At 43.0% G+C, this 18720-nt stretch overlaps 1 protein-coding gene across 3 annotated transcripts; it reads right to left on the bottom strand.

Moving 5' to 3' along the window:
• Positions 1 to 3384: 3384 nt before the first annotated feature.
• On the bottom strand, positions 3385 to 18203 carry hnf1ba (HNF1 homeobox Ba). Of its 3 annotated transcripts, XM_076735663.1 has the most exons (10): positions 17824 to 18203; positions 15590 to 15789; positions 13829 to 14096; positions 13515 to 13738; positions 7889 to 8037; positions 6580 to 6706; positions 6301 to 6483; positions 5839 to 5957; positions 5408 to 5452; positions 3385 to 3405 (listed from the first exon to the last, which is right to left on the bottom strand). In XM_076735663.1, the coding sequence occupies exons 1-10, from the start codon at positions 18201 to 18203 to the stop codon at positions 3385 to 3387; spliced, it is 1716 nt and encodes a 571-aa protein (XP_076591778.1). The 3 variants fall into 3 exon arrangements, with proteins under 3 accessions (XP_076591778.1, XP_076591779.1, XP_076591780.1); XM_076735664.1 differs by lacking the exons at positions 3385 to 3405; positions 5408 to 5452 and having other exon boundaries at positions 5827 to 5957; positions 13497 to 13738; XM_076735665.1 differs by lacking the exons at positions 3385 to 3405; positions 5408 to 5452 and having other exon boundaries at positions 5827 to 5957; positions 13497 to 13738; positions 13829 to 14018; positions 17824 to 18191.
• Between the last annotated feature and the right edge of the window lie 517 nt (positions 18204 to 18720).

Raw genomic sequence — 18720 nt, forward strand, 5'->3', positions numbered from 1 at the left:
AGAGCTAAAAGAGAGTGAATATGGGACCTACGTTCATCAGGAGGCCACAAACACGACTCCAAATGAAGGATAATGTTGCTCAGTGACTGCTGGGTGTGTAAATAAGCACACATGCTGTCAGCAAACTCTCTGTTTTCCCTTAAGCCTGTTTTCATTTTATAAAATCGACCTGAAGAAACCTGAAATGTGAATGAATAATCCAGATTACACAGTGAATTTATAGACCTTTGCATTTCCTGTATAGTTTTAAATCCTCATATAGAGAATATGTGAAACAGTGCTAACAGTGCTGTGTGATACATGTATGTTAAGATCAAACTGTGCGTTGGTTTTATTTAAATGTGACCTTTATCTCGACTTAAAACCCCAACAAAAGCTTTGTTTCTTGTCAGTACAAGACCTATAATGACGACTATATATTTTTTTTTTTTTTTTTTTTTTACAGAGGGCTGTATGTCAGTACCAGATAAAGGCTGAAATTAATTATGCTATCATAACATGTCGGGTTCAGTGAACTCGCTGCTTGAAATGCAATGTGCACTTTAGCTCCATGAACTTCAAAGAGGCGATTTACTTATCACACAGCGACAGCACATCTTTGTGGAGGCTATAAACAGACTCTGTGCGCTGAGCGGTTCCTTCTTCCTCTTGGCAACAGTTTCTGTTATGTTTTGTATCATGGTGGAAGTAACTCAAGTACTAGACTTAAGTACACATTATATGTTTATACTTTATACGTCTACTACAATAGACTTAACAGGTAATATTGTTGTTTTTACTCCACTACCTCTATTTTACATTTGCAGTTACTTTGCAGGTTAGGATTTTACATAAATTCTAACCACAGTCTGTAGATAAAATGTAACGTTAATATAATTAAAATGTAGATTTTTAATTAAATATCCCAACATCAAATAGTTCAACTGAGCTGAAATTGGATTAACTACTACAATTTATACTACAATCAGTAGTATAGAGCCATATAAGAAATTTGGAAATGGGCCTCTCTGCATGATGAGTAGTTTTAAAGTTGCTTTTGATGCTTCATGTAATACTTTCTGTAAATTTTAGACTTGCTACTTCATCCACTAGTTTTGATCTATCTATCACACAGAACAACCAAATACGTGTCTTCATTTTGGAAAAAAAAAAACTTTACTTGAAATATCAACATTTTCTCAGAAAGTATAAATAATGATTTATGATTGATTTCAATTTTATACAAAAATAATACATTAGGAGGAAAAAAATCATGTCCTGTCACACAAGTATGAGTGCCCTCTGATCAGATGGCAGTAAATGTGCCTATAACAGTCACAAACCAACCAACATAATAATAATGTAATGACCTAATATTGAACAGGAGACTGATCTGCCACACTTAAAACATGCAGGGTTCCAGAGTCAAAAATGGTCTTTTCGCCTCATAAAAACACGAGTAGTTACAATGGAAGGGAAACTTATTCTTGATGCCAAACTTGGGTCCCATGTGAGTTTTTCCATCGTTGTCCAGCTACATAAACCGTGACTTTGTGTTCAGACAGAAAAGAGCAGAAAGACAAGACTGGACATGGACTCACTTCAGAGATGAAGCTGGTGCAGAGGTGTCAAAAGCTGCAGCTCCTTGAATGGCCACTTGAGGCTGGTTCCACAAGCGAGTCAATCCCCATAGACCCCCACATTAAAATGGCCAATTTTACAGCAGATATAAACATGTTTACAGCTTTGGTCTCTTTGAATCCATATATAACTCACTGATTTAAATTATATCAAGGCATATTTATGGGCAGGGTCTCTTTAAGTGACAGCTAGCAGCTAGATTTCAGCGATCAAGGCTTCATGTGGCCCACCTCAGCTCCACCCAGGCTCCACCTCGTTCACCATTTTTGGATTAGCTGGGAAGATGGCGACAGCCGGAGCCGCTGTGAGTGACGTGACAGAGGCTGCGTCCATGTTCTTTTATACGGTCTACGATGTGAACACGCCTCGATAGCGCTGGCGTGGGCGTGTGGCCCCACAGCAGCTGCTCCTCTCCCCTACATTTCTCAGTCTCTGTGGATTCCTGTCTGATTAGAGCAGCTGCTGTCACAACATCGTCCTCTTTCATGTCCCTCTCCTTCACAAAATACCAGACTAAGATGGCTGTTTTGTTTCTGAATACCTGTCAATATTTTCATTCTACTCCGGTGGGGGGTCCTGCGCCATGATTTATGATTAACAATATTCGTCTTATTTTGGAGTCTCTTCACATTGCAGCAGGAAGTGGGAGAGGGAGAAGGAGGGAGAGTCCCATTCCTGAAATTCACCTGAACCGTGTGCAAACAACATGGAGGGGAAGGGCCACATTTAAAGAGTGTGAGTCAGTCCCCCCAAGGCAGACCTGGTTCATAGAAACTGCAGGCTAACCATTGAAACACGATGACAAATAGAAGCCGTACCAACACTCAGCCCTTATTCTTTGGCATATTTGTCACACGCATCTGCTTTTGTGTTATTTTACAGGCAGCTCCATTCTACAATAATTGGTGGTGACTTCACTGATAGTGCATATTCATTTCCAGTCTCAAGTGTGTGGAGTTCTGTGCAGAATCCAGTTATACAAAGCATTGCATACACCTACAGACGCATTGCATAGTCCTTTCAAGATTGTCAAAGTCTTTTCAATCACAGTATACACATTGAACAACTCGACATGATGAATCCCTGCATTCATTGCCTGCACTAATGCAAGTACAGTAAACTGAGTGTGAAAGAATGACATGGAAGACTCCTTTAAAGCCCGGTAAGAAGATCAATACAGGTTATTGTGATTGTCACACAGTTCTGCTCACGCACGAGGCCATTGGTGTAGCCGTCACAGGCGTCCAGGAGCTTGCCGTGAGAGAATCGCCTTCATTGAGTCTTTCAGCCTTCACAGAGGCCGATTGGTGTCTCTGTTAGTTTCAGTGTGTCCTCAGATTTCCGTCTTTAATCACAGTGTAATGTAAGTTGTCCCAGAGCCTTCACTCAGGTCCGTACCAGAGAGTTTATGAGCAGTTTTCGGGTGCTTGGGGTTTTGTTCCTTTAAAAAGGGGCATAAAAAACTGAATACTGTTTTCAAAGATTGCGTTAAAATCATAAATCCTTGTTGATCATTTGTGTGCGATCGAGGGGAATCCAGTCTCCTCACTTTCAGGTGCAGTGAGTTTCTTTTTTTTTCCCTCCTCTCTCCCCATTTCTCATCATTCCCCGGCTGGCCCGCCCTCGTTACTCCTCTCGTTTGTTGACTGACTCATCATCAAGCCGCGTCGTTGCCGGTTATTAAGAGTTGTCATGGTTACGCCGGTGAGAGGGTGGAAAAATGTGCTCCGGTTGCCGGGCACCGAGCAAGTCAGGTGGCTGCTCTCACCAAGCTTGAAGAGGACACTGGAAGGAGGAGGAGAGGGAGAGAAATGTCAGACAAAGTAGGTCCATGTTACATAAAACAATAAAAACAGTCTGTCCAGTAACACAGGTATATACAGGATCATGAGCACCTTTACCAAGGCCGGAAAGTAACTAAGTACATTTAGTCAGGTACTGTGCTAAAGTACAGTTTTGATGTTCTTATACTTTATCGGAGTTTGTCTATTTTATGCTACTTTATAATTAATTTATATACAGATTAGGATTATAAAATTTATCGTAACTTAATCAAACATAATGCATTGTTATAGGTTAAGCTGCACTTCAACCACCTGTAACACTGAAGTGCCACTTACATGCTAATAATGCATTAATATTAGCCCAATAAGACCCCATTTTTACTTTTAAGTACACTTTGTTGCTAATATTTCTATACTTTAATATCTGAAATTACAAATGCACGACTTTAACTTGTAATGGAGTATTATTATAGTGTTCTATTGCTACTTTTACTTAAGTAAATACTTTGAATACTTCTTCCAACACTGGCAAATACATCACTCCTGCACCTTCGTGTGCCACACCTGACCAAATACATTCGTCATCCCTCTTCCCCTGACTCTGAAAAGCCATGTTTCCATTGAAATTCTCTCTTTTTTGGATTGTTTGTGGAGTTTATTTTCGTCCTGCCTCTCCAGGGGTGGAGGCAGGTGACCCTGGTGTGACCCTGCGGCCAGCAAACAGCTTCACCTGATAAAGCTGACCCGCAGCTAAGACTTGAGTCGTTAGATGCCAGGCTCTTAGCAGAGGTGAGTTTTAAACAGACTCAGGTATAATGGAGGGTTCACGGTAAACAATGAGCGCTATAAAGCCTGAGCAAGTTGGTCATGTCATGAGAAGAAGTCTGTCCTGTCCAAATAAAGTCCTGATAAGAAAATACCTGGGAGAGCCTGCTGGCTAATTGTTCTCTAAATAAATGAAATGCCACAGGGTGATGATGCCAGCGGTGGAAAGTAACCACCAGTACGTTCACTCGAGTACAATTTTGGCGAACTTGTGTTTTACTTGAGTATTTCAATTTCATGCTACTTTATATGTGGTACTTTTTACTCGCCACAACACAGAAAAACACGAGATATGCTTATAAAATAAACTGCATTAGAGCTGCAACAATTACCAGACTGATTAGTCACTCGACAGAAAATTTGTCAAGAAAAAAATACAAGAACGTGTATCGATATCACTATTTTCCTTATTTTGTGTATAACTGTAAATCACTAAAATATCAAACTTGCAGGGAGTTTCACAGACAGAAAATGACAGATATTCTACATGTTTGGCAACTTTTTCAACACTGAGTCAAGCTTTTATCACAGCATATATCTTAATTGTTTTGCAACGTGCATCAATAAACATGCGTCTGCTTCACTGCCTCATAGAGATGCGTTTTACCAGAGGATACACCCTGCTCTGAGCTACCATCCCATCAACCCATCAGTCTGTCAGTAGCAGCGCGGCGCTACGAGTGCTCTGCCTCAGCGTGGGAAATTGAGCGTGTGAAAGCACCGTGGACAACATTTCAGGCTAGAGCGATCACGGAGAGCAGGGAGAAGTCGGAAAGAGGAAGAGGTGTAATTACCCAAAAAAACTCCACCCCCACCCAGCCCATCTCATCTCCAGCCTCACTGTAGCATGGAGGAAAGGAGCAGGACACAAGGTTTGAGAACTTTGATTAACAGCGGGGTTCATTTCCTGATCGCAGAGGTAGCTCTCACCAGGGAGAGGGAAGTGAAAGGAGGCAGCGATAATCAAGAGGCGTTCAGGCTGAGGGAACAGGTGATTGATTGGACGGCTGTTTAAGAGGAAATAGGAATTCTGAGGAGTACACTGTCCACGTATGTGTCTCGTATATTAGCCTGAACACCGGCATCAGCCCCATACAAAAACTCTGACGAGTAAAAGTGCAATTTTGGTGATTTTACTCATTTCAAGTGCGTGACTGAACTGATAAAATTGTATTTACCCAGGAGAGACCCCCGAGTTGCACCATCTTGTTTACAGGAGCGTCCTAATGTGACAGGAATTAAACAAGTCAACACACAATCATAACACACACACTTGTCCCAGTCATAATCTAGTCCCTGCTGTTAGCGTGTGCTTCGATTGTGCTGTTTCTCTCAATCAGAACAGGGTGAGGGTGATTTTTGTGCATGAGTAGGTAATGAGTGAGCTGATCAGAGTGTTGCAGTACTTTTCAACTGAGAGACCTGATGACAAGATAGTATTATCTGATGCAAAATGTAAGAATTATTGCAATAACGTCCCATTTACTGCTGATTCTCATGCAAATAAGCCCATGCTGATGTAAAACGCACAGTGGCAGGCAGACAGAGGTGAGAGCAAGCATCTAAGTGTGGCCTCTGGGGTGTAATACGATGTGGGCTAAAGACTGACCGTCTTGCTCGAGGACATGGAGCTGAGGGTGCTGATGCTGTTGCCGTCTGTGACCACCATCGCCGAGGGGAAACGTGACGAGTGGGAATATTGTGGGGGCTCTTGCTTGTGAGGGTACACTGCAAAGGAAAGTCAGACAGATGATCAGATTTCCACACTTTGACATTATTATTTTTTTAAATGTTCAATTTTCAAGGTTGTATCAGTCTTAAAGCAGCAAATTCTCTGCAAAATATCACATTGCACTGCTCACAGGAGAAGTAGCGTGACATATTAAAAAAAAAAAAGAGGATGTTTATTTTTTCTTGTGGAATAGCGGACAGTTTTATCCCTTCAGGCCTGAGCTGCTCATGACCTGATAGACAAAGGTTAACACATAGGCTGTAGCTTTTAAAGCCACACAAGCTGATGTAAGTGATTTACAGCACACGAGAGGCGAGAGCAGAGCTGAGTGTTACTGACTGTGCGAGTGTGTGACAGTAGCCATGAATGGCTGCTGGCTCATGTGGCTCGGGGACTGCTGCATCAGGCTCTGCTGGTGAGGGCTGTGGAGCTGCTGGGAAAACTGCACCGGCTGCAGCGCTGCAAGGCTGCCCGCCACGCTGTTGATCACTGGCACCGTCTGAGACTGCGACGTGTTTAAACCTAAGGAGGGACAGCAAAACCTCAGTCACACCATGTCATGATAGAATAAATGATTTTCTGTGTTGGTTGTTCTGCATGGAGGGATGGGAGACTTACTCTGTGCTATGGCCATGACTCCTGATAGAGGCATGATGAGGTTCTGTGTCTGCTGATGGTTGTGATGGGAACTGTGGATATTGGTCAGCGTACTGACTGGAGGAAGTCCTCCGCCTGAACCTGAAATCTGGAAGAAGAAGGAAATAGATCAAATTACAACCTGGTTTTATAGCTGTAATATTTGTCAGAACAGACTACAGCACTCAAAGTTACAAGAGCTTGAGTATCTGCTATGTAAATTCACATAAATGTATTTTCAAAGTGAAACAGATGTTGGCTGCAAAACAAACAACAGACATAAATGTTGACTTAGCTCAGATTCTTTTGTATAACACTACGCTTGTGTAACTCCACTCATACACGGCACGCAAGCAAATACTGATAAAGAAGAAAAGGCCAGAGAAAAAAAACACACTAAAAAATATCAGCATAGAAAACTGAGCATTGGTTTGTGGAGCACATTGCCAGCGTTTGCTACCTGCATGTTGATTCAAAACAACAACCACGCATGTACAGTAATGGCTATCTGGATCTGGATCCACCCACTCGGAGGGGCTGCGTCTATTTGACTACTGCCAGCTGCCCACAGAGGAGAGACCGGCCAGACACACATCAACAGATAAGCTCTGACCGGCTGCACTGCCTGCCCTGCTGTGGTCATTTCACTTTATGCAGAGGGCACAAGTATTTTGATCTGACACGGAAGTTGGTCAGTTTTGAATATTTCAGTTATATGATTTTATATTCGAACCTGAACAAGATATGTGACTTAAATTCGTGCTGTATGGCAATTTTATTTGACGATAATTCACACGTCATATATCAAAAGTAGTCCTGCACCACTACTCAAAAGCTACGGGTCCATGCACAGCTTTCCTTGTCACTGATCAAATATTGGACTAGGGCAGAAGGGAGAAACTCTGAAGTAGACGACAAAAAAAAAACAAAAAAAACATTGGGCATAATCAAATGTTGGCGTCATTTCTCTGGCAGAACAAGCAACGCTCCACCTGTGGCTCCTCTTTGTGAGGCATTTAATCAATAAGAACAGAATGTTTCTTTGTCAGGTTTATTGGCTGAGCGATGAACATGCCTGGTGCGCTCTGGTGAAGGCTGTGAGCTGGGGCCAGCCATGGCCTGCCACCTCAGCTCCACCTTCCAAACAGAGCAGCACAATGCGATAATTGTTGGCTCTTGCCAGCGGGTCCATGGGAGAGGAGGTTCAGGAACCTGCTTTGTACGTTTATGCTAAACGCAGGCCGGGTCTTATCTAATCTGAGGCCATGAGGGCCCAGGTGTGTTCACTCACCATCTTGGCGTCAGGTGACAGCAGACTGTGGCTGTGGTCCAATCCTCCCGGAGACACCTGCTGGAGCACCGACTGGCTGGACGACATCGCGTTGCTGCCGTGGTGACTGATGGTCGTGGAGGAGGTGGGCTCACCTTGGCTGTAACGCACTGAGACAAAGAGACACAGTTAGTTTCACTCGCTTTGGCTCACATCTGCTGCGTCCTACAACTATAACAGTTATATAGGGCAGAGAGATAGTGGCGTCGCCCTCATTCTGTGCTGAGCGACACCGCTGTCAAACCAGGCTCACCTGCTCTTTGACTCAGACAGCAGAGGAAAGAGCGAGCAAACACAGTGACCCGTCCGCTGCTGCTATCTGCGTAGCTCAGCCAAGGCCATGAACTGTTTACACGCACTCACTACAGCAAAATTCCCATCGGACTCTCTGATCAGCACACAAATGCTATTGACGATGTCTGCAATTACGTCAGCGGTGGAAGAAGCACTCACCCTTCTGTTTGAATAAAAGTACCAATATGACAACGTTGACAAAGTCCTGCACTCAAAGTCTAGAGTAAAAGTGCACAAGTGTTATTACCAAAATGAGCTTAAAGTAGAAGTAAAAGTAGTCATTCTGCAGAAAAAGGACCCTTCTGACTATTATATTACATTGTCAGATTGGTAACTGATGCGTTAATGTGCAAGCAGGAGCGAGTTTTAACTATTTTATGTACACACATATATACACTTCTGCCACATAAATACACATTTGTATTACATTTTTAAAATTTTCTCTAATCTTTTATGTATCTATTTATTTATATTGGATAATTGTACCTCTTTCAGCCTAAATAAAACCATCAAAGAAGAGTATTTTGTAAGCTTATCATACTTTTTGTTTCATGTAAAATCTTTTAAAATAGATACTACTAAATACCAGCTGTAGCGTGAATGTAGTGGAGTAAAAAGCAGGCAAAATCTCCCTCTGACATGTGGTGGAAAGTGCTAGAAAACAATAATAAGGACCTAAAAGTTCAATGCAGTCACTTTTCTTTTTCCCATATTTTCACATTTTCACTTTGAAGCTAAAATGAAAATGAAATTTGTCTTTTTGTGCCATCTCTTAATCCCGTGTCTAGACTTGTCTCTCATTGGAGGCCCAGAGGAATGCTTCACCCCGCCACAACCAACAATCAAATGCTTGTTTGCCGATGCAGACCCCCTCTGATACCAACAGAGTAAACATTACACAATTACAAACAATGTCAAACACATTCTTATCCTGTGGTCTCAGCCCCACACAGACACAGAGAGCGTCCCTCCCTCAGTGACAGTGTAGAGACAGACTCTGTTTGCACTCAGATCTCCACATCTTCCCCGAGCCCTCCGTCCCTGACCCAGGTGTGTCAGCCTGAGCGCCCCGCCGAAGTCGGTCAGACATGACGGGAAGCATTGATATACAGCCATTTTGAGATAAAACAGGGAGAGGCACTGACAGCTAAATGTGACCAATGAGGGGTGCATTGATTTCCTGCCACTGCTGGAAACTGGACCAGGATGTGTTTGCAAATCTGAAAGTTTGCTCCAGGTGCAAGGGAAAACAAACATTTTTTATATGAGAATATCCTGCAAAATCATCTCTCTTTGAGTTGTACAATCTACAACTTACCCCAGCATTATTTTTGGGAAATGTGTTTACTTACTTTAACATTATCATGTCTGTGCACATGAAGCTACAGCCAGGAGACAGCTAGCTTAGCCTACAATAAAGACTGGAAACAGGGGAAAAAGCGTGACCTCTGTCTGTAGCTTCACATTTAGCACAATGACATGAGAGCAATATGAATCTTCTCAAGAAAGCAAACAAGCATATTTCACTTAATGCTGAACTATTACCACAGACACTTAAGATACAGATGCCACACTGTCTGAGGCAAAGCCACAAAGCCATATTTCATCCTCTAAAGTACCTGTCCTCCATTTTGTTCACTTCACAGACTTCATATTGTCTTCTGCAACATAGTAGCAACCCCACAACACTCCACCATGCCTTGTAAACACTGCCACAGAACAATAAAGCACTCCATTGGACTCATGACCCCCATTGCCACACAATAGAGGAGGACTCATAAAAAGGCAGTTATCTCGGTGCTGGGCGACCTCTTAAAGTGTCAGAGGGAGAAAAGGATGCTATTCAGGCCAGTTTCGTTTCTTTGGGTTCGGCAGTAATTCTAACTGCAGGGAGCTTTGGGGACTTCTACGGTCTAAACTCTGAGTCTGTGGATTTCTGGAAAGCTAAAGTGGGAAGAGCAGGTTTTCTAGTGACCTGCTCAAAGTCTAGAGATGGCTTCTACCATTTCTGATGCACTACGATTATTTCAAAACTGTAAAGCTAAACATTTGCTCTGGCACGATGGGAAAATCCATGAAAAAGCTCTTTTCAAGAGCTGGGGGAGGGCGAGAACTTCAGAAGGGGAGTGGTAGCAAGGATCTTCAGCAGGTTTTAAAGGCTCTAGCTCCCTGTGTGACCCATGTAATATCAAAGCCTGCCTCCCCAACCCCAGGCAGTGCTCATTGTAGTGCCGCTGCATATGACAGACCACATGGGGCTCTGCAGGACGTATCCAGTCTCTTCTTTGTGGCTCTCTGGGAGACACAGAGCAGTGGAAAGTGCAGAGCTCGGCCATCCCTTCTGTGTGTGTGTGTCCCGTTTGAAGGTAGCCTGAGGTGGTAGAAAGCAATGCAGTGCACAGATAATCCCCCCTACCGCTGTATCTGATCTGGAACTTCTGAGTCTGCTGGTTTTTTAACGTGCAGAACGACGAGCCTCAGCTTACACAGCAGTCATTCAATTTTATGGTGACTTCAGCTGCCAAATTACCAGTGGAGGGAGATGTCTGTTTACTTTAGTAAAAGCACCAATAAGCTAAAAATACTCAATTTCAAGCAAAGGTCATGCATACAAAATCCTACATGAGTAAGAATTAGCACAACATATGCACAAAAATGGCACCTGTGACTGAAATATTATTACATTTTATATCGCTTTATATTGTTATGGACATATCAAAGTGTCTGCTGCATTTCACTGTTGTAGCCGGTCGGATTGGGGCTAGTTTTAACTTCTTTCTATACATTGAGGTAGCTTAGTGCGGTGGTTCCCAGCCTAAAGGTCGGCCCCCTTCAAAGGGTCAGAAGCGACATCTAGGGGGTCGTGAAATGATTAATGGTAGAGGAAAGAAGTTAAAAAAAAAAAAAAAAGTTCTGCTAGATAAGTTTGTATTTATCTATTTGGACTTTTTTAAAATCTCTCCTTGTATCTTTTTTGGGCCTCAAATATTTCTTTTTTAAATAAAACCACCTGACACAAGTTTAAAGGGGAAATGTCTCTTTGGTGAAATAAGTCATAGACGTCTGAAAGTTGACAAGGGGCCCCAACCAGACTCCCAGTCTTAATCTGAACAGGTCTCACTTGTCAAATAAATATAGTAAAAAGTAGATTTAAAAAGTAGTCCTATAAATTATTATAGATTGGAAACACTCAGGTAAAGTACACGTGCCTCAGTATTGAATTAAGTGTAGTACTTGGGTAAATGTAATTCGTCCTTTTCCACCTCTGCAAACGACCTTTTCTTTAAATTCCTTTCTGCCCAAAAAAATTGTCAATTTCAACATTTGTCAAAATACAGTTTTAAGTTATGATTCAGTCAACATGTTTATGACATTAACGTGTTGGTGGAGACAAATGCTTCAAAGCAAAAAGCCATAAATAAGATAGATCACCTGAGCTCAGTAAACATTATTAGCGGATGAACAGAAGGTAAACATTGCATCAGAAATCACAGGTGTGTGCTCACATACACCTGCTGACAAACTTTGTAATCTGCCCATGATCAGTTTCATTTCTGAAAGTAAAAAAGGTCACCACCAAAACCGCACGTCACACTGCTCAACTGTCTATCCAGTTGTGACCAAATGGCCAATGAACTGCAACAAAATCAATAAAAAATCCCAAAGTAAGAGGAGTTCCTTTGATCTGACCCAGCAGTGACCTCTCTCGTATGACTGAAGGTGTGGCGATGCTTTAAGGCGGGGGTGACTAGCTTTCTCTATAGGCGAAGAAGGGGTCATCAGTCCTGTCTGGCCAGAAAAGAGCCAGTACCCAAGTGGACAGCTCCTGCTGATCCAAGTCTGCACCCAGCCTCTGCAAACATACCGATGACCATAAAGGTGCTGGGGGAGGCTTTAAAATCAGTCCTCCTCAAGGCCCAGCAGAGATAAATGAACCTAGGTTACAGTCACTGCAGTCTTCTAATACACCACAGACAATGGGACCCCCCGCTGAGGTCGAGTATAGAGAGTAGAAGTCAGAGGAGCCCCTTATCAAAGGCCTGGGAGATGTAGTACCAAAGGATTTTAATTGTCCATTAAGCATGCATAATACAGGCCGTGCCCTAGCAACGCAATGAGACGCCCCGCTGGGATATTATTGTCAGACCAGGGGCTGACATTGAAAAACAGCTGATGCTGTCGGCAGGATGCCAGCAGGACACCTTGTAAGCAGCCAGCTGAGGGTTTTTCAGGGGGAACAAAGTGCTTTCTGCCATGCACCGACCCTTCCCTTCTGCAACCTTATCGCCGACCCCTCGGGCTTTGCAACCTGAGGTCAACGCCTGGTCAGGTGTTCTGAGCAACAACAACAACAACAAAAAAAAAAACCTCAAGCAAACAGACAATACAAAATGAGGGACCAGTTTATCCAAAGGTAAAAGAGCAAGCCAAGGCAAACAGTTTGTTTTCCCTTCAAAGCTCGCCTCGTGTTCGAACACGAGAGGACAACAATAGGCTCTGAGCGAGTCTCTCAAATCACAGGTTTATGGAGGGTGAGTGATGGCACGGAGGATAACGCTCTGTGAGGCCTATCAGCTTTGTTTTTATGTCGTATACACCAGGTAGACTCGGTCAATACTAATTACTCCAAATGCAAACATCAGGTCAGGGTGAACTGGTCAGAGCAATAACACACAACATCTCCTTGTTTTGGCAACTCTCCGAGCTCGGTCGTTAGCAACGGGCACGGGAGGAGGAAATGTGGAAATGACGGCGTTATGTGGAGGTAATGTGTATGTGTCTGTCCCCCCTCCCTGACCCTGGCCTGACCCTGGCCTGTCACAGGATTGCTGCCCTTTGTGTCATGCTTCTCCATGCTGACTTTGGAGTGGAGATTGCAGGTACAATGTGGATTGTTCTCAGTGTGTTTTCAAAGATCAGAATAACAATGGCATTTGCTCAGCTCACTCACTCACGCTCATTGATCACTTGCCCCCTCTCTCTCTGCCCTTCTGATCACATCAGCGATGCTTCTCACTGTTTCTGACAGGATTTTCACACCAATGAAAACCAAATCATAGACTTTTGTGCACTGTTACCCAAAATTTAGGAGGAAACACCTCACATTTTAACTGATGTTAGCCGATGTTTTCACGGGTACTCTCACCAATTTTGTGGATTTTTTCAAAAGAGGCGATGAATCTGCACATATAACATTTAAGGGGAAGCACTTCTCAGAGTTATATAAAGCTAATTGGTACTCTTTTAAGCAAAGAAAAATCTGCTATCGTGACACATCCTGTCTGCATCTTACTGGGAGGTGATGCGCTGGTCTGGGGATGATGTGGCGAGCTGTGCGACAGCAGAGGGTTGATGTTGTGGGGCTGCGCGGTGATTGCGTCCATGGCCAGCTTCTGCCTGAAGGCTTCTTCTTTACGCCGGTTGGCAAACCAGTTATAGACTCGCACTTCGGTGACCAGATTAGAGCCGAGGCCCTGAGCTTTGGAGGGGGAGACGCCTCTCTGAATACACTCGGCTCTGCGGGAAACAGATGTACACGGTGAAAAAACTGGCATTGATATTGTTTGGGGAACATTTTTCTAGGAAGGTGCGGGAATGTCTTTCTACCTGTTGCACTCCTCTACCAAAGCTTCCCGCTCCTCCTTGCTGGGGTTCTTCTGCCGTTCATAGGCCTGGTACAGGATTTGCTGCGACGCAGGCCCCCATTTGAAACGGTTACGTCTAATTTTCTTACTGGAGGGTTCGCTGCCAACCTCGTCACCAGGCTGACCGATGCCCTGACCAGACGGGTTGTACTCTGGGAAAAAAAACACCGGATCCTGATTGCCTTTGTCTATCATATTGCCGCCAGAACCGTGCGCTGCCTGGTTGAACTCTGAAAAATAAGAAGTGGTGCACTCAATAAACCTTTTTCTGTAAAAAACACAAAAGGAAACATTTGATAGTGGTGTTTTCTATCTATAAATATTTGGTTTTTGCTTTTGATGCATTGTGACAACTCCAGTAGGATCTAGCAAAGGCTTATTGCTGTAGGTGATATACAGGCGACAAATTAAAGGAAAAACCACCATTTGGTGTTTTGATGATGTGGTGGAGAGCGCTGCGTAACACATTAGTCTAAAATCTCCCACAGATGTTCAGTTGGGTTGAGATGTGGTGACTGTGAAGGCCATAGCATACGACTCACATCTTTTTCATACTCAGTGAGCCCTCGTGCCCTGTGGATGGGGGGCTTATCACCCTGAAGGAGTTAACTCCCATCAGGATAGAAATGTTTCATCATAGGATAAAGGTGATCACTAGCAGCCACTTGGTATTGGTTTGCAGTGACCTTTCCCTCTAACAGGACAAGTGGACCCAAAGCATGCCAGCAAATGCACCCCACATTATAACAGAGCCATCGGATCACCTCACTGCAGCATTCAGGCCTGTAGAGAATATGGTGAGGGATGACTCCTGTGAACGTCTCACTTTTTTCTACATCTCTGCCACGTCTCTGTGGTTTCTGCACAACTGGACTGTGCATTCATCTTTGTAATGAGGGATTGACGCACTGCAACTCCTCTATAACATCCCTCTGTCTGTCACTGCCATCAGGCTGTTCTCGCTGACAGTCTGATCATCTGCACTGACACTCTCAGTCACCTGAGGAAGAGCTGCTCCTCTGTTTTTCTTACATATCGCACTAATGCATGATGTCAACAAACACTATTGACTGCCTTTTTTGCCATAGATGTAAATGCAGATGTCACTTTAGTTATTGTCCCATTTGAAACATGACGTCATATCATTACACACAACAACATGGCACAGCTGAAAGCGAAAATAACACCGCTACCGGCTCCGTGGTGGAGTTTGATTCCATAAATGGGAGTGTTTACAGTAATGTGGAAGTGGTTTGGTGACAAAGGGCCACATGCACAACAAACCAGGGTAAAAGTGCAGCTGAAAGAAGTGCAAGAGGACTGTAACAACAAAACACAACAAAATTATTCCACCACTCCATCAAGCAGAAGCACCTGGTTGAGTATGAGGAGAGCCATCACAGGAGGAGAGATCCACCAAGCTCTAAACCAAGCAGACAAACTACACTGGCCACATCGCCCCCACCACAGAGTGTGACTGGATGTTAGTTGCTTAACTGTATATGCAGTGCACCTGTGTGGAAGCATCTGCACTCATCATGTTTCACTCATTTATTCAGGTTTTTGCTTTAATCTGTCGCCTGTCTGTATATGATCCAGCGTGATGACGCAATGCTCAGTTTTATTCACCTACAGGTCTGAAACCCAAATAAAGCGTCGTGCTGCTGCCAACTACACATTACCGGCCGGGGCCAAGCTGTGAGAAACTCAAATATTAACTTACGTCGGAGAATTTCCCGCTGTTTCCTGACATACCAGGTGTAGAGGGCCGCTCGCTTCTGTGTTTTCATGGGCGTGCCTTTGTTGAGGTGCTGGGAGAGGTGAGACTGGTTCAGCCCCGTGATGTCCACCACCTCCCGTTGGGGGATGTTGTGCTGCTGCATGTAACCTTTGATCATGCGGGCAGCACGCCATGGATCCTCTCTGGGTTCAGATAAAACACAGGAGCAGAAAACAGCCTTCATTTCACCACTGAACTACACGCAGCTTTCCCAGGGAAGCAGCAAAACAGCCTTTACACAGATTTTATAGCTGAAATAAAGCCGTTTGTCTACTTCATGCTGTTGATTTAATGTGAATGCATAAAGATTTTCAGAGGATATTAGTTTTGTTGATATGAAAAGTTGTTTATTTCTACATATATGAACCTCTTTATATCAGTGACCTGATAATCTACAAATATAAAAGCATTCGGACCAAACACACATGAACTTGTTCATTTAGCTTCAGTGTTTCAAGGCCTCAGGTTTAAAGGGGCTGTACCGATAATAAGTCCCCTCACAGACGGCCGTTTATCATTGTCGCCCGTTCAATAGGCTGTAAATATTTTCAAAGGTTAGTTCAAGTGGATCCAGGCAGGTTGAGAAACTTGGACTTAGTATTTGTCGCCTTTACGCAGGATTTCAGGCTGGAAACAGTTGGATAGGTTTGTGTGAATTTAAAGCAAGAATGTGCAACGAAAATTAAAAAGACCTGAAAAACACACTTCAGGTATAGACTGACAAAACTTCTGATGATACTCAAGGAAGACATGTTTGCAGTATTTGGAAAATATGTAAGCCTTGTCATCAGTCTACATGAGATAAAATATATCTACTACAAAACAGCAGTCAGTAATAAAATAACATTTTATTTGATTTATATATAAATTATATTAATATATTCAAGGTTTGACTTGATTAAAACAGCCTAAAAAAGCATTTTCTTTAAAATATAATCAAACAATAAGTCGAGGTCAGGATTAAGTGAAAATGTAGTTACATATTGACAATTAAAGATATCAATCTCAAAGAAAGGCGAAGTTCAGTGAAAATAATTTAAGGAGTTCGTTTACATTTACTCGTATCCATATAGACTTTGTACATTTCCCATTAAACACGCGCATGTTCTTACCTGCAGAATTAGCCCTTCACATTATTCATTATGCGTCCATTTTCCTTTTTCCGGAACGAAAATGTCAGAAAACACAACATGTAAAATGGAGCCATACTCTACAATCAGAGATTAGCAGGCCCAGACACACTGACATCGGTAATTATAGCAAATCTACACACGTCTGTTTGTTTTGGAGAATGTGGAGGCCTGCATCTAAGTCTGCGGGTTAAGTGGGAGATGTTAGTTTATAACTTTTGACAATGAATAACCAGATCTCCATTCACTCTAATCACACGCCACTGTGTATCTTTCAGTTGATGATTTATAGAATAAAATTAATAATAACTTAACTACACGTGGGTAAGTTTTGATATTCTTCCGGTCGTGTTAGAGCCTCAAATATTAGTTTTACAGAGAATCAAGTGGTTTGAGTGGAGATGATTAGAAATAAACGGATCAGAGGTATGATGTCAAATTAGGGATCGGCTACGTCACGATGGGTTCACTGACACATGAATAAAGGGAAAAAATAAAACTTAAAAAAGTTTTTTAAAATAAGTAAATATCCTAATTAAATTAAACATTGGCATTTCACATTATTATTATTATTATTATTATTATTATTATTATTATTATTATTATTATTATTATTATTATTTACTTAGCAGAATTGCTTCATTAATTCTAAATTCCGAGCCAGAATTTGTGTTTTTTTTTTTTTTTATCGTTGAGAGGTTTGACTATAGTTAATAATAAATTGATCTCAGTTCAGCTGATTTTTTGCAAAGGTAAAGAAATAATAATCTATTTGGATAATTAGTAACCAGAATGTGAAAAGCGAGCCGTGGCGCGTTATTTTAAAATTGTAAACAAAGAAGGGAAAGTATATAAAGGTCTGTTTTTGTTTTTTGTTTTTGTTTGTTTTTTATTTATGATTGATTGCGTTTTAAAATGCCAAAAATTAAGAGCTTGTACAGAGCGCTAATTACCTCGCATGGGCGCTTTTCATGAGACTGCGATTTATTTAAGTTTTACCCCGTTTGAACACTTTAAAAAAAAATCCGATTCAGTAGAAAAACTTACGCCAACATGCGCTCCACCTCCGCCCTTTGCTCCGCGGCCTCCTCCGTGTTCAGCGACTGGAGCTCCTTCAGGATCGGCGGCGTGTCGTAGTCGTCCCCGTCCTCGGAGCCCTCGTCCCCGGACAGCTTGCCCTTGCTGTGGCCGTTGGTGAGCGTGTGGAAGACGGGCTTCGAGTCGGCGTCCGCCCCGTTCATCTTGCCGCTCTGAGGGTGAGCGGGCGACATGGGCAGGCTCTCCAGTTTTACTCCAAAGCCCGGCGGGCTGGGATCCATATCATCCAGGGCCTGGATCAGAACATCTTTGGTAACTCCTGAGTCCAGCAGGGCGCTGAGGAGCTCCTGCTGCAGGGATGTCAGCTTGGATACCATTTTAGAGAACATTAAAAGCACAACATAGGCCTGCTGGGTGCGCGCTGCAGCAAAGGGGAAAGGGAGGATAGAGGGGAAATAATAAAGAAAAAGTCAAAATAAAGTTCCTCTCTTCCTCTCTAGTCCAGTGTTGTGAGGAGTTTACGACTGCTGACACCTGCTCGGAGAAGCTGCTTCACTTCCCTGTTGAGGGGGAGGATGGAGCTACTTTGCCATGATGCTTTCTGAGCGCAGGGGGATATAAAACATGATAATGAGTGGGCCGGCTGATGGGAGCCTATGTAAATCCAGAGAATAAGGCCCGCTCTGGGCCGAGGTAGACATGTGTTTACACTGCTGCACTGCTGCTTTTATTGGCTCCCTTATCTGCAAAACTTTCATGGACTTTGGACCCTGTTGCATATGCCATAAAGACTTTCAAGAAAGGCGAGCTGCACATATTCACATCGCTGGATCTGATCCTCTCAACGCTGGTTTTATTATAGTTTTATTATAAGGCCTTTTAGAAGAAGCTCTGCGAGTAGAAGTA

The sequence above is a fragment of the Chaetodon auriga genome, chromosome 7, assembly GCF_051107435.1.
Source record: "Chaetodon auriga isolate fChaAug3 chromosome 7, fChaAug3.hap1, whole genome shotgun sequence".
Lineage (NCBI taxonomy): Eukaryota > Metazoa > Chordata > Actinopteri > Chaetodontiformes > Chaetodontidae > Chaetodon > Chaetodon auriga.